Genomic DNA, 14,807 nt, shown 5'->3' with positions numbered 1-14,807 from the left:
AGAGCACGGGCAGAGGGAACTTGGGTTGAAGTTCCAGGAAGGCCTAGCCATCATTTATGCGGTAACCCGGGCATTCTTGTGAGAGTGGGGGCTGACTGGGACCTGAGGCTCTGCCCAAAGACAGTACCCTTATGTAAATTCCTGCAGCTCTATTCTTAATTCAGACTGACTGTGACCCCCTTACCTTCCCACTACCCCAAGGCTTTCCTCCCCCTAATCCCAGCTCAAGATGTCAGAAGCTCTTCTCTTCCCCTGCCGTTTCCCCCTCCCTAATCCCACCATTGGCTCATCAGTTATCCAGTTGACTCCACTCTGCAAGGAAGACATTCCCCTGGCCTGACTCACTCAGTCCCATTTCTCCACAGGAATCCCCTCACCGCAGACCACAAGGGCCCTGACTAGCTCATGTTTTGTGTTAATGGATGTGAAACCGGAGCAAACCCCTCACCAAAAGAAAAACCACCCTAAACTCTCCCACACAGGTCTCAGCAGGTTACACAAATATTAGTCCTATCATCCAAATAAATCTGCCCCCATGGCCCAGAGCTCTGGCTCCCCCATCCTTCTGCTGCCTGTGCAGAGTGAGGCTGCTCCACAAACACGTGAGGACCCCAAGGGATGTTGGAGAGGAACTTGGAAAAGGGGGGGGGGGCGCCTATATCCAGGATTCCTTGTGTAGGCCCCTTAGTCTACAGCCTGCTGTCAATACTTTACAGTTCTAAACAGAAGGTTCCAAGAGACGTCACGATGGGCTAGACCAGTTAGGGACTTTGGTAAGAGCATCCGATGGCTGGAACTGGGGGCATAATTAAAACTCAATATCTGAGATAGGTTTGTAACCTCACTTCACAGATGAGACGAGAAATGCTCAGAGAATTTGGGTGTCTTGCTCAAAATATCAAAAACAGTAAATGGCACAGCTGTGATTTCAACCCAGGTCTGTCGTAACTGCAAATTTCTATGCCACTCTGGTCTTTTACGGTATCACCAGGCAAGAGATAGCCATTGTCCCGAGTCACATAAAAACAGGACATCACGGTTTCTAGGACTCTACATCCTAGCCTCTGGCTTACTAAGCCTACCATCTCTGGAGACTCTACTGCTACAAGCTCAGTTAGGCAGCGTGTAGTAGCACAGAAGGAGCCTCCTCTATTTAAGCCAAAGATGGAGTGAACAATAATAATCACCAGGACTTGGGAGAGTCACTAAAAAAAAAATTTGTTGAATAAATGGGGAAAGGCTGCTTTCTGAGCTGTTTACCCCTTTGGCCCCAAGCCCCAGTTCTCCTTCCCTCTGTAGCCACTGGCTTCCATTCCGAGCTTCAGAGACCAGGATCCTCTCCTAAAAATTGCCCAAGCCAGAGATCCCTGTCTAGTATACCTGCCTAGTATACACTGATGCCTCATGTGGGGCCCTTGAGATCAGACTTGCTACCCTCTCCCAACCCCCGTGAGTCCCATACCTTCTACTGAGTGTTTCCCAAATCTGGCTGACCTCCAGAATAATGCATAAGAACTTAAAAAAAAAAAAAATCCCAAGGTCTAGGCAGGCTTACTAAATTATTCTTTCTCAGGAGTGTTCCAGGGTGTTCTAGTGATCTGTTAGGCATAAGAACCACTACATGCCACTCGGTTTGAACAGGCAGCAAAGTGAGCAAGAAGTGAGTGACCAATGTGCTGTCTGATACAGGTTGAAAAGAGGAGGGAGATTAGAAGAGAATGTATGTTTGTATAGTTATATAATTTTTTCCCCTACAAAATACAGCAGTTTATAAACCTATGAGCATGTGAATGGAACCTTGTCCATGGCTAACTCCTATCTAGCAATCCCAGGCTCTTGATAATGGAAGAAGGTTGTAGCCGAAGAGTTTCTTTTGGGGTACCAGGCAGTCTGCTCAAACTGACCCAGGGAACAGATGTGGTTTCATCTCTGTCCCGTCTTCCCATCACAAAGACGCTCTTTCCAGGTACCCTTCCTCTTGCACACACAGGAAGTGTCAGGAAGCCGGTGCAAAGGAAAGGAAAGATGAGCCTTGACCATGTGCTTTAGTGCAACTTCTATCACTCTGAAGACCCCTACCTCTTCCACTCTCCCTTCTAACCTCCAGAGGGGGCAGTCAGGGAGCCCTTCAATTTCTTACATCCCCTGTCAACTCCTTCCCAGGGCTAAGGAGCCAGTCAGGACACCAGAGTCCTTCTGGATTACTCTCCAAGTCCTTAAACAGACACTGTAGCAGCCCAGAGTTGAGGGTGGAGGAAGGTGTGCATGCAAAGATCTTGTGCTTTTGAGCCAGGAGGTTTGCAGTAGAGGGATGTGTGAGGTATTTGTATGTTCAGGTCTGGTCCAGCCACTCTGCCTTCTTGGGGGCCTTGCAAGTATGGACGTCGACAGTGTTTCTGCACTCCTTGCACCGCACCGCACAGCACCAGTGGAATTTGCACTCACACTGGGTGACGCGGGTGACTCGAGTTGTGTCATACCCTCGGCCACAGCACATGATTTCGCAACCATCCGTCCCTTTAGATGTCTTGCTGCAGACACGGCCCGCAGTGCCTAGGGAACCTGGGTTGGGGAAGAGAGAGAGTGAGAACCAAGTTACCTCTTCCTTCAGCTGCTCTGGGTTCCCTTACCCACATCCTTATGAGAAAACCATAAAGAATCCCTTTTCCTGAAAATATGCCCAACTAGCCAAAACGACCATCTCCTTGCTCTTCCCTCTGCATCAGCCTGGCTTCTTTCCACCATCAAGGCTCCCCGAAAACCACTGACTTCACCTGCAACGCCTCCCCTGCCAATACGTGGCTCCGTATCTCTTTCAAGATCTGGCCTTAAAATGCTCCCAACTGTTAAAGCTGGGTAAGGGCTCTATGTTTGAAGCTGTCCATACTAAAAAGTTAAAAAAACAAAAAAACAACTTAGCCTATAATTTATCTTTTCCAAGAAGTCTTGCCACAACTCTGATCCAGCTACCATTTGTTAGTATTTTGGTCCTTAGTTGATATTTTATTAAGTTGTACCATACAGGGAAGTAGTACAGTATGGCCATTAAAAGTACAGGCCTTATTGTCATATTGTCCAAGTTTGAATTCCAGCTCTGCCACATCCTAGCTGTGTGATTTCGCAAGGTAGTTAATCTCTCTGGATTTTAGTCTTCTCATATGAAAATAGGCATAATAATAGCATCTAACTCAGGGGATTATCATACTATGTCTATAATCTCTATTCAGCTGAGGAGGCAGACTGATGAACGTGACTGCCCAGAAGCACATCCCTACGGAATTCCTACAGAATATCCCTTGCCCTTTACAAAAGGGTAAGATTGATGTGATCCCCCTGCACAGAGAATGCTCAGGACTTCATTCTGACCAATTTTAGCAAAAGAGATCCTGCCAACAGATCATAAAATCATAGAATTTTGGATGGGATGGACCCTAGAAAGTATCTACCCTGACGTTTCCCCAGAGATGGGACAGGAACAGACGTGGGGGTTGAGGAAGGGGAACAGACTGACTGATTCTCCCACAGCAGGCTGCACATTCTACTGCGATAAGCAAAGAAAATGCTGGAACTTAGAACTTCTATATTGTTTTTTATTTCACAAACTTAAAATCTCTACTTTTATGTTTTATAATGTACATATTAATACAGGGGAATGTATCTGTTAGAAGTAAATATCCACATTTTGGAGGTGCACGCTCCAAGAATTTTTAAACGATAGGAGTATACAACCCAAAATGTTAGGAGGCCACTCCTCTGGCGTGTGGGCTAACTAGTTCTACTCTCTCTGTTTTTCTCCTGACTCCAAGGGCTGGGTCTAAAGTCCTTCTCTTGTGCACCCAAAGCCTCGTCTACACTCTGGAGCTGAGCTGTCCAGTGTAATAGCCACTAGCCACATGTGGTCATCTAGATTTAAATTAACTAAAATTAAATGCAATTTAAAACTTAGTTTCTCAGTCACACTAGCTGTATTTCAAATACTTAATAATCCCATGTGGCTAAGTGGCTACCATATTGGAAAGCACAGATGTAAAACATTTCTATCATCACAGAAAGTTCAACTGGACAGGACTGCTTTGGAGGGAATTTCTGGCTTCCTACTCCCTTTGGGATGACTTACACCCTTTGAATTCCAGGCCCCACTTTGGGTTTTATAAGGCTTAATTTTATGCCTCCAAGAAAAACCAACACATATATGACCCATCCTCCCTCCTAACTCCAAAGGTCTTCCCCCAAAGGTGCACTGTAGGTATGGCAGCACAGGCTCATGCCTCGGATGTTATGCAGTTATTTCAAGACATTCAGAGAGCAGTCCCCTGAATTCCATCACATGGGAAGAAAACATACCTAGTGGCAGGAAATCACTGGGAGAATTGGAAGGGCTCTTTCCACCCTTTTCCCCCTAGCACCATCCAAAGGACACAAACTACTTTCTGTGTTACTTGGGTGGAGCCCCACCCTGTTTCTGTGCCCAGTTGTGCTCTGAGCCACTCGACTCTCCAGGAATGACCGTGATGGGTGAAAACAAACAGAACTGAAGACAGCTGAGGTCTGTGGCTCTATCTCATCCAAGGCCTGAGTGCCAGGCACACAGAGAGAGCCTGGGAGCCCATGACAGAGCAGGGGAAGAGCAGTTCTTTTGCACAGCAGGTTGTCCCTAGTCTAACCTGTCTGAACCTGAAGTATGAGCCAAGATGGTCACTTCTCCTCGCTGGGGGCAAGAGCATATCAACTTCCAGCCTCCCCAAGAATTCCACCACAAATATCTGGAACAGATTGAAAAACAGTTTGCTGCTTTCTGCTAGTGGTTAGCCCTCCTGGGATCTTTTCTTTCCTTGTTTCCCCAACCCCATTTTTGAATCTTCAGTGGCAGCACACTGGAAACAGCCTTCCAAGGCCACTCATGGTCTGATCCGAACCCAGATATCTACTTCTAGTCCCCCCATCCCAAACCTTCACTCAGATTAATCTGAGTTCTCAGTTCCTAGAACGATCATGTACTTTCCCATCTGCCACTCTGCTCCTCTGCCCGTTCTTCTCTCTAGGCTGTCCAGGTAACCCTACACTTCAAGAAAGAGCTGAAGTTCCACATTTTCAAATAAGCTTTTCTGGATTTCTCCAGTCATCTGTCTTTTGCAGTTGCATTTGTCTACCTGTTACATCTCATTTCTCTAGTTAGATCGTAAAGAGCCAGAGACTTAGGGCTCCATCACATGCTGCTTCTGTTCAGCCCACCCACTGCTTGCTGTGGAAAATGGGTGACTCATTTAAACATTCCCAGCGTCGTACCTACTGTACCCCAGATACCGGGGATATAAAGGAGTGACCGATAACCTCCCCCCTGCTTGGGCAGCCCTGGCACTGGTGGACTGAGTCATTCACCACCAATCTCATTACAAGGTGTTCATGGAGGGAGGAGACCGACTCCTCCCACAGTACCGCTTCGCCAGCTCCTGAGGCTGACCACAGCATGATTAACCAGGGCTGCCTGCACCAAGAGCTGGGCCTCCATGTCCCTACCTGCTCTCCTCACTCACCTGCAGCCTTATCCAAGACACAGTAGTCTGGGGAGTTGTCAAAGTAGACAAGGTCAGTCCGGGTGGCACGGCGATAGCCTTGGCGGGCTGCCGTGAAGTTGGCGCCATCCTGGGTTGCTGTCACCTGCACAGCGCCATCATAGCGCCGCCGCAGATAGTCACCCGTGCGGCGGAAGTCTGAGAGTGCGCGCCAGCAGGTGCGCAGGGTACAGGAGCCGCTTACGCCGTGGCACTTGCACTCGAGCTTCAGAAACCGCCGCACAGCCTGGGTGGTGGGGAAGTAGGGAAGGGAGAGGCAGCCAGTCAGGACACTTTGCAGTTCTCCCCAGGGCTAAAAGCATCAGTGTGCTGACATCGGCCGGACCTGGCCTGGGCTGGACAGGAGGGCCGTCGGTGGTCCTCTCCCCCTGTCAGATCCCACCCATTCTTCCTGACCCAATTCAAGAACTTCTTCTTCCATTAATCCTTCCTGGACCAACCCATCCTTCCTGCTTTCCTTCCCATGTTCACCTGTTTGAACTTTAGAGCCGCAGGATTCTGTTCATGATTACAGCATGCTGTCACATCCTGCAGTTTTCGCATGTTTTTAGAGTTCAAGGTGCCATGCCTTCTACTTCTTTGGCATGTCATTTTCCAGCACAGTACTGGGCACACAGGAGACGCTAGAAACCAGTGAACTGACTAGAACAAGCTCTCATCCTCCTCAGTCTTTACGGAGGTGGTTCTTTTCCTTCTTAAAAAGTTACTTCCTAGGGCGCCTGGGGGGCTCAGTTGGTGAAGCATCTGCCTTCGGCTCAGGTCATGATCCAGGGTCCTGGGATCAAGCCCTGCGTCGGGCTCCCTGCTCAGCAGGGAGACTGCTTGTCCCTCTCCTTCTGCCTGCTGCTCCCCCTGCTTGTGCTCTCTCTCTCTCTCAAATAAGTTTAAAAAAATCTTTTAAAAAAGTTATTTTCCCTCTTTTCTCTACCTTTCCCTTCTTTCCACCTATGTGAAGACACATTATGCACCTGGTTGAATCTAGGCATTCCCAAGCTCCCTTGCATTTACTGCTCCAGTGCCATGGGGGTTGGGGCCTTTGGAAGTGATCCAAAAGCCTTTAGTGCTCCCACCTTCACATTCAGTCCATGATCACACATCCTGGTCACCCCCCAGCAGACATGAACGTACACGCATAGACATGAGTACTGACCGTGCGACCACAGCGGTTGTTATGTAAGTTCATGAGGGCCCGGGCATCCTTAAGCCTCTTTTCCTTGGCATCCACAAAGGCCTTGGCAAAGCGAACACCATAGTGGATGTTGTCACTGCAGCCACCCCAGTCAAAATCCCCACGTTGGTCATGGTGTCGGCCACGGGTGTAGGGGTCACAGCTGCACACACTCAGTTCACCCTGGCTACAGGCACGGGTGATAGCATGGACCACCCCCGCCGACGAGATGGCATATACAAATGCTGCCTCCCGGCTGCCTGCAGAGAGAACAGCAGAAGTAGGGTTCAGCAGGGAGGCCCACATCTGCCCCCTTGTTCAGCCCACGCAGCCCCCGACTCTGCAATCTCCTCTTTTCTTGTCTTTCCCAGAGCAACTCCTGTACCCCCTTTATTCAAGGCACCCTTCCCTTCCAAGAGCATTCCCCAGAGTATCTGACTTCTTCCCCTTAGCCCTCGCTACTCTCCATCCACTTCTTTGTACATCTGACCTCTTGGGCTGACCTGTACTCTTGCCTTCTTCCAAACTCCCTGGGTCCATCCATTGAAAAGTTCCACAGTGAGTCATCCCCTCCCACAGGGTGCCAATCCTGGCTCAGCTAAGCCTGCCTCAGTCCACATTCCAGGCCTTTTCAGGCCGACTCTGCTGGACAGTTCCCCTACAATAGAGACCCCAGCCCAGGGGTCAGCCTGTTTGGGGAGACCTGCTACTTTCTCAGCCTTCTTCCTTCCCATCCTGCTCTTGGGGATTGATGACTCATCACCCCTGTCCCCCAGACACCACCAGATTCCCATCTCATTCCCTTTCTCCTAGTTTATTGTCTAGCTCGGCTTAGCTTTTTTGTTGAGCTGGGGCCAAGCCGCCAGCTCTCCAAATATTTACATATCACCTTTCTGTTTATCCCTTGCTGCCATTACTGGAGTGTTGGGAGTGTTGGGGTGAGGGTAGTGATGGTGGCAGTAAGAACAGAGCAGCCATTCCTAGTCCTCAGCCTCACAGTGCTGGGAACACCCAGGATGGGCTTGGGGAGGGAAGGGAAAGGGAAGAGGAGAGAAGGAGGTGCCATCATCCCAGAACACTGGAATTTAGAGGTATCCCTGCCTGCATCTCTCAGGTACTGAGGGTCTGTTCCCACCTGTATCCTCGGCTCTGCCCTCAACCGTCTCTCTGCTTAGGAGGCAGTAGGAGAGGGGAGGAGGATCGTGCCTACCCTACCCACTCACCACCCCGGGCACAGAAAGGGAAGCAGGTGCGGCAGGGCGGAAGAGGCCCCTACTTCTGAGCATGACGCGCCCAAAGACAGTGTGGTCCCGGTCCAGCGTGGTGCAGTTCCAGCGGTGGTGGCGGAACTGGTGCTGACACTCTCGGATCCATTCTCGGGCACCCTCGCCCACCGAGCGCATGATGTCTGGGTAACGCTGGCACAGCTGCCGCTGCCGGCTCACCAGACCAGGGATATTGTCACAGATCACTCGGGCCCCCAGTGCCCCGATGTACCTGCAAGGTGGAGATGGCCCTGTCAGAGCGGCCTGGTCCTTTCCTGCCTCGGGAGGGGGGTTAGGAGGGGAGAGGTCTGGCCTTCAGAACTTGAAGAGGTTCCTTCCCCTCCTCCAAACCCACATTCCCCGAGGCCAATGAGTGCAGCTTTCCCCACAGGCTCTGGAGAAATGGTTATGCAGTCGCAGAGAGTCACTGAGTGGTCTCTCACCATCACCCGCTCCCAGCCAAAGGCCAAAGTGACACATGCTCGCAGAACACGGGCCAGGCATGTGTCACATACATAGAAGCCCCGGGCATGTCACACAAACCCATTGCCTGTTTATTTAATAAACATTAAGAGCCTCCGAGGAAAATAAACTAACAAAACAAGAGTCTGAGACAACACTCTTACACCCACATGTGAGAGGCACATCCTGCATGGCTGGTCTGTGAAGACATGGTTTGGGGGAGGAAGGATGGAGACAGGGAGGGGCTGGTGGGAAGAGACACTCCGGGCAACCGTGAGGAATGCTTCCAGCTCTGGTCAGACCCGTTTAGCTAAAACTCCTCACCCCCAGTCCTGAGGTCTGGGGAGGAAGACCCCACCCCCCAGATCTCCTCCCTACACCCTTTATTTCCAGGTCCCATGGCCTTTCTTCACTGATGAGTCTTTTAAAATCATCCTCCCCAACCTAGAAGGCGTGATGTCCTGGGTGAACCTGCATGGCAGAGGGCTGCTAGCAGTGGGAAGCCAAAGCCAAGATAAAGCAACGGGGGTGACCCCCCCCATCTTCCAGTCCCCATTCCACTTAATTCAAGCAACTGTAAGAAGGTCAATTGGGGTGCGCTACTGAAAGTTAGGTGGGCTGCTAGAGTCATTCTCAAATTTCTCAAGGCAATATTTTCTCTTCTCTCAAACGCTCTTAGCCCTGGACTCCACCGCGAGCCTCGGGAAGAACGTTTCAGGGAAGACGGGACTGCATCAGCACCTTTTCTCCCCACAAGGCCACCACATGAGATCTTATCACCTCCTCGCTGTCTCTCCAACACCTAGCACCTTCCTTGTCTGGCTGGGGGTCTCTGTTCTCCTATCCTAACACATCAAGGAATACCTTTGTCCCCTTCTCTGAACAGGTGGGGGTCAAGGAGGGCAGTTGCTGCTACAGGCTGAAAAGATTTGGTTTGGTCTGTGAATGAGCCTGTGGTTTGGAAAAGATCCCAAAAATGGGCCTAGAAGTGGGTGAGGAGAACAGAAGGCAGCCAGTGGGGAGAGGGGAAAAGCTGGACTGCCCGGGGCTCTATGTCGTGTGTCCCCCCCCCCCTGCCCACATTCGCGCACCCGGCCCTCACCCACAAACTAGGTCATGGCTGGTGACACCAACTCAAACAAACACAAGGAGGGCTGATGCTTGCCTCTTCTGGAGCTCAGCAGGGCTGATGGGGCCCATCTGTCCCGGGGGAGGGGGGAGCGGGCTGGCCCACCACTGACAAATCCCATGGAATCAGCGTCCCCAGCAGCACTGTCCATCAGGGCAATAGCTTCCAGGAACAAACAAAATAAACACCCCGGGCTGGGCCAGGCCGGAAAAGGCTGCCTGACGCACAGCCTGGAGTTACACCCACTGCCGTGGTGCTTTGTTTGGAGAATCAAGATCGTTGGAATTGGAGCTTGTCCCTGCCTCACCACCGTTCTGCTTCCCCAGTTCAGCCCAAGTACTGCTCTAAGCAATGGGTGTTTGTTTTTTTTACTGGGGCTTGGAAGGAGGGGGGTTGGATGGGAATGGGAGACCAGTAATCCAGCCCTCATGAGACAGTCTGGAGTGGGGCAGGCCAAACTCTGGCAAAAAGTCCTTCCTGTGGTCTGACTTAAATCCATTCTGCTGCAGCCCACATTGGTCCTTCTTGTGACATCCTCACTGAGCGTGGGAACATCTGTTCAGTATCGACAGGAAGATAATTACGTTTCTCTACTACTACCCATACCCCACTAAGTAGCCGCACTAAGTACCCCACTAAGATTCCGCAGAGTAGGGAGCTTGCCTGCTGGCCAGTGGTCAGCCCCTTGAAGTTGGCGTGGGGGCCTCCAATAAAACTGAGCCTGAGCCCCCTCTCAAGTCAACACATGCCTGCGAATGCCTACCGTGTGCCAAGCACAGAGCTCAGCTGTTAGGGAGCAAAGATGTTTAAGGCAACCCCCCCCCCCAGCTCATTGACTGGTAAGAGGGGGCGAGATGCCCCTGACTCCAGCTCTGTTTTCCCTTTCAGAAGTTCTCACTTGCTTCCCAACTTCCTGCCCCAGAATGCTCTCCTCACCTGCTTTTGACCAGTTCACATCCCTTCCTTTGACAGAGTGACTCATACCCTACTCTAGCCCCTTGCTTTGCAAAGTGTGGCCCCGATACAGAACAGCAGTATCAGCATCATCTGGGGGCCTGCATTAGAAATGCAGAGCCTTGGGCCCCACCCCAGGCCTACTGAATCAGAATCCGAATTTTTGCCAACATCCCCGGGCAATTCAGACACGCTGTTCCGTGAAGGCAGGGATTTTTGTCTGTTTTGTTCACTGTGGTATCCCCAGAACCTAGAACAGTGTCTGGCACATAGTAGATACTTAATAACTGTTTGTTGAATAAACACCTAACCGCTCTGATTTACCGCCAACTCCCTTTTCCCCTGAGCCGGCCATAAACTTCAATTACAGCCTCACTCCTGTTGACATTGCCAGCCTATTTGCAGATGTTTTATATTTGTGTCTTTTTAATGAGGCTGGGGATCCTCTTTTCATTTCCCCTCTTACAGTCTCTAGTGTACACAATTCAGCCCAGCCCACACAGGGCTTCGAATGCAGGGATAAAAGTATTACCCTCCCCGAATCTCTCTATACCACAACATTTATGTGGTGCTTTACAGTTCATGAAACGTTTTCCTTAACAAAAACCCTCAAGACAGAGATCTCCATTGTACAGATGAAGAAACTGAGGTTTAGGGAGTGTGAGTGATAACACCCAGCTCTGTCCATCAGGGCTAGTCAAAGGAGAACCAGGTGAACCAAGGACATCTGACTCCAAAATCCAGCTCGTTTCCATCCCAAGAGCAGGAGAGACATACCGTGCTTAACCAGGACTAGAGCCATCTAGCTCCAAAACGCGCGTGCACTTGGGCAAGTCTCTTACCGCTCCCCTCCTAGACCCTCATTGTCTTCATGCATGAAATGGGGATAATGATAGTATCGACCTCCCTGGATTACTCTGGAGATGGAAGAGGATGATGCTTGTAAGGTGCTTAACCTCAGTGTCCAGAGCTTAGTAAAGGCTCACGAAATGACAGTCGCTGTTGGTAACAACGGTGCTAACAATTACGATCCCACTCTGTTCCTCTCCCTTCCTGAATCTGTGAACACTGTCCTGCTCTGGGGATTCCCTACATCCAGCTCCCTGCAAAATGCAAAATGGAACAGGGAAGCACATGCGAGGAGCCCCCCATTTCTTGTTCTGTTTATCACAGAATAAGAAGAGACCATCTGTTTCCTCCTCCAGCGAGAAGTGGGGAGAGGAAAGGAGGGACTGGAGAGTAAGGGGAGGGCTGTGGGGAAGATCAGACTGTTGGCTGGCAATAGTGATGACCTTCTGCTCCAGAGTGGAACACGGACACACACACAGTCAACAGGCATCTCTTCCAGGGTTTGGACAGAATATCAGTCTTGCTGGGTTTTTTTCCTAAAGGAGAGAGAGATAATCACCTTGGGGGCCTGACCTGCCTTTAGAAAGCAGCTTTCCACTTTATCTCAGAAGTGATGACCACTGAGTCAGGCGTCTGGGGCCTACAGCTGTGACAGGTGTGACGCAAGGAGATTGAAATGACCTCTGCACTTACACCCCATCCTGGCTCCGTTGCTGCCGTCCTCCCTTTCACTGGGACTGTTGAATCCCTCTGTTACCACTGGCTTGCCCCCTCTCTAGCTCTTCTACCCAGAGTTTTTCCAAAATATTTAATGTGAACCACGTGGGGTGAGAGTAGAAGGGAGAAAGGAAAGGAGAGGGAGTAGCCAAGGGGTCAAAATGGGGACCGGGAAGCACCCTAGCTGGCTCTTTAGGAAGCACTACGAGGATGCTGAAATTAGCAGAGTGACGCTTTCTCACCTAAACACCACGTGGTCCCCAAACTATCTCCCAAACTGGTAAGAAGCAAGCAAGAGTCCCTAAAAGCAAACTGCCATCTGGGATGGATAAAGATGCACGGTGGTCACTTCATCCTCTCTCCATCGGGCCACCGAACACACACATCCCGGGCCAGACTGAGTCCCTGACGGTAAAGGGTGGCTTTGATCTCATTTTGAACTTTGAAAGGCTTTTCTCATCCCCTCTTCTCTTTCCCTTCCTAAAAGAATGTTTCAAGCCAGATGTAAGATACGGGCCTCCCTTCTCCCCCAACCAGAACCCCCTCCCTTGCCTTCCCCAACACTGCAGAGATTAAAAAGATCCAAAAGAGAGATTTTTCTGAAACAGGAAAATGGGGGGTGGGGGGGTGGGGATGGAGAGCAACGCATCTTGAAATGATAGGAATCTGCAGCCCAAGCTTGCTGGCCCCTCAGCCAGCCACCCCTCACCCTTCTAGCCAAGATTCCAAGTCTAGAGGAGAAAAGCCACAGGGTGCAAGGGGAGGAGAGACCCCTCTTTGTGGTGGGGGGGAGGGGCAGAGTAAGGAAGGGAAGGGGGCACTGCATGGGTAGGGAGGGGCAAGAGCCCAGTCTGAGGCCAGTTTGATGGGGGGGGGGTGAAGAGGAAAGATGAGAAGACAGTCTTTTCGCAGTCCAACTCCCCCCCCCTTCCCCCCACCACGGAAGGTAGGGGAGGAGGGAGGGCAGCTCTTCCTCCTGAGAGAAAAAGATGAATGCCATCCAGGGCTGGGGGAGTGGGCAGGAGGATTCGGAAAAGAACCGACATCCAGTGGGTGTTTAATGCCTTTTGCCTCATCTGCCCTCTTGGGAAGTATCTGGAGTCTCAGGCCTGCAAGAAATCTGAGGGGAGAGTGTCTTAATACTTTGGGACCCCAGAAGTCTCTAGTTCTTGAAGGGGAGAGAGATGGAAGAGATAGGGTGGTCACCTGGGGAAGAAAAAGGAAGAAGAGAGGGATATCAAGGTTCAAAGTAACGTCCTCAAAGCTGAGGCTGAAGACAAACGCCAAAATTCTGCAAACCCAAGTGTTTCGTTTGTTTTAATTGTGGGAATTAATGGAGTATTTTTGCCTTGATTCCGTTTCTAAATCTTGCGCTGGGTGCTGCAGCCTCACTGAAATCTTACTGCGTTACCGGGTGGGGTAGACTAGCGAGAGGCTCGTCCGCCCTTGCCAGCTGCCCTCTTCTCCACTTCTGGGGGGGGGGGGGCGACCTTAGGCGATCAGAGGGTTCTTGGACGGCCACCGAAGGCCCCAGATGGGCGACTGGTTCCTTGAATCCACCCTGAGAGAAACTTGGAAGGTAGCTTTCCGCCTAAGAGGACTGAGCTGAAATGGAGCGGGCACAGCACACGAGCGTCTGGGAAGCCTCGAGCACCGGGCGTCCTTGCTCCAAATGCCCAGGGCCCACCTCACTGGGCGAGCGGCACACCTATCCACCCACCTCCCCCCACACACTCCGCGACTTCAGTGACAGCCCTGCTCGGATCGTCTCTAACTCCGTCGAAGCGAAAGCCTGGTGTCCTGAGCAGCTGGGGCCAGGAGCTGCGTATTCCCTCCAGGCGCCTCCGGCCTCTGACCCGGCGCCTCACCCTCCCCACCCCGAGAGCCCCGCTCACCACCAGGATGTGTCTACGCGGGCCGGCAGCGTCAGCAGCAGCAGCAGCAGCAGGCAGGCGAGACCGAGGCGGGCCGAAGCCCGAGAGCCGTCGGGGGCAGCGGGTCCTGGCGCGAGCGCGGGGACAGGGGCGCGGGTGCGCCGAGGGGGGAGCTGCGCGGCGTCCTCCGCACTACCCGGCTTCAGCATAGCTCCCCGATGACTCCCGCCGAGCGGCCCGGAGGGGCGTGGACGGGGCACCGGCTCGGGGTATTCAGGCTGCTCCTACCTCACCCCCCTGGGGGGCCATAGGACTCGCCGCTGGCCGGGACCCAGGGGCACCTGGAGTCCGGGAGCCGGGGCGCAGGGTCCCGGCGAGGGGCTCGGGGAACGGGGTCCGGAAGCCGACGGGGGAGCGCCAAGCTCGGGGTCTGGGCCGCGCTGCCCCGGCGCTGGGCGCGGTGTCAGGGGGTCGGCGGCGCGGAGTGGGGCTGCGGGCAGAGTGTGCGGACAGCCCCTCGGCCGCGGGCTCTCATTGGACGGCGCGGGGCGGGGCCGAAGCCGGGGACACGCGCGGCCCTCTGGGCGGCTCCGCCCGCGCCAGACCCGGGCGCTCCGCAGAGCCCTAGGTGCGGCGGCCGCCTCCGCCCCTCGGCGCTCCGCGCGGCACCGCGCCGCGCCCCCACCTGCTCCGATGGGGCGCGTTCGGACGCGGAGGCGCCCTTCGGAGCCCGCAGCGCCCAGTCCCGGCCGACGCCGCGCCACCGGGTCCTAGCGCCCTTCATTCGTTAACCCCAACTTGGTGGGTGATGGCCAG

At 52.6% G+C, this 14,807-nt stretch overlaps 1 protein-coding gene across 1 annotated transcript; it reads right to left on the bottom strand.

Annotated features, from left to right (window-relative positions):
• Positions 1 to 747: 747 nt before the first annotated feature.
• On the bottom strand, positions 748 to 14,521 carry WNT2B (Wnt family member 2B). Its single transcript, XM_045801500.2, has 5 exons — positions 14,013 to 14,521; positions 8,018 to 8,238; positions 6,724 to 7,001; positions 5,535 to 5,799; positions 748 to 2,562 (listed from the first exon to the last, which is right to left on the bottom strand). The coding sequence occupies exons 1-5, from the start codon at positions 14,198 to 14,200 to the stop codon at positions 2,333 to 2,335; spliced, it is 1,182 nt and encodes a 393-aa protein (XP_045657456.1). The 5' UTR covers positions 14,201 to 14,521; the 3' UTR covers positions 748 to 2,332.
• Between the last annotated feature and the right edge of the window lie 286 nt (positions 14,522 to 14,807).

Source organism: Ursus americanus, chromosome 12, assembly GCF_024610735.1.
Source record: "Ursus americanus isolate L20-20 chromosome 12, mUrsAme1.1.p, whole genome shotgun sequence".
Lineage (NCBI taxonomy): Eukaryota > Metazoa > Chordata > Mammalia > Carnivora > Ursidae > Ursus > Ursus americanus.
This window is presented reverse-complemented; position numbering and strand designations above follow the sequence as displayed.

Coding starts and splice junctions, on each gene's coding strand:
- WNT2B (XM_045801500.2), bottom strand. CDS start 14,200: ATGCTGAAGCCGGGTAGTGCGGAGGACGCCGCGCAGCTCCCCCCTCGG. Junction 8,239..14,012: donor CGCGTAGACACATCCTGGTG/GTGAGCGGGGCT, acceptor TCCACCTTGCAG/GTACATCGGGGCACTGGGGG. Junction 5,800..6,723: donor ACAACCGCTGTGGTCGCACG/GTCAGTACTCAT, acceptor CCCACCACCCAG/GCTGTGCGGCGGTTTCTGAA.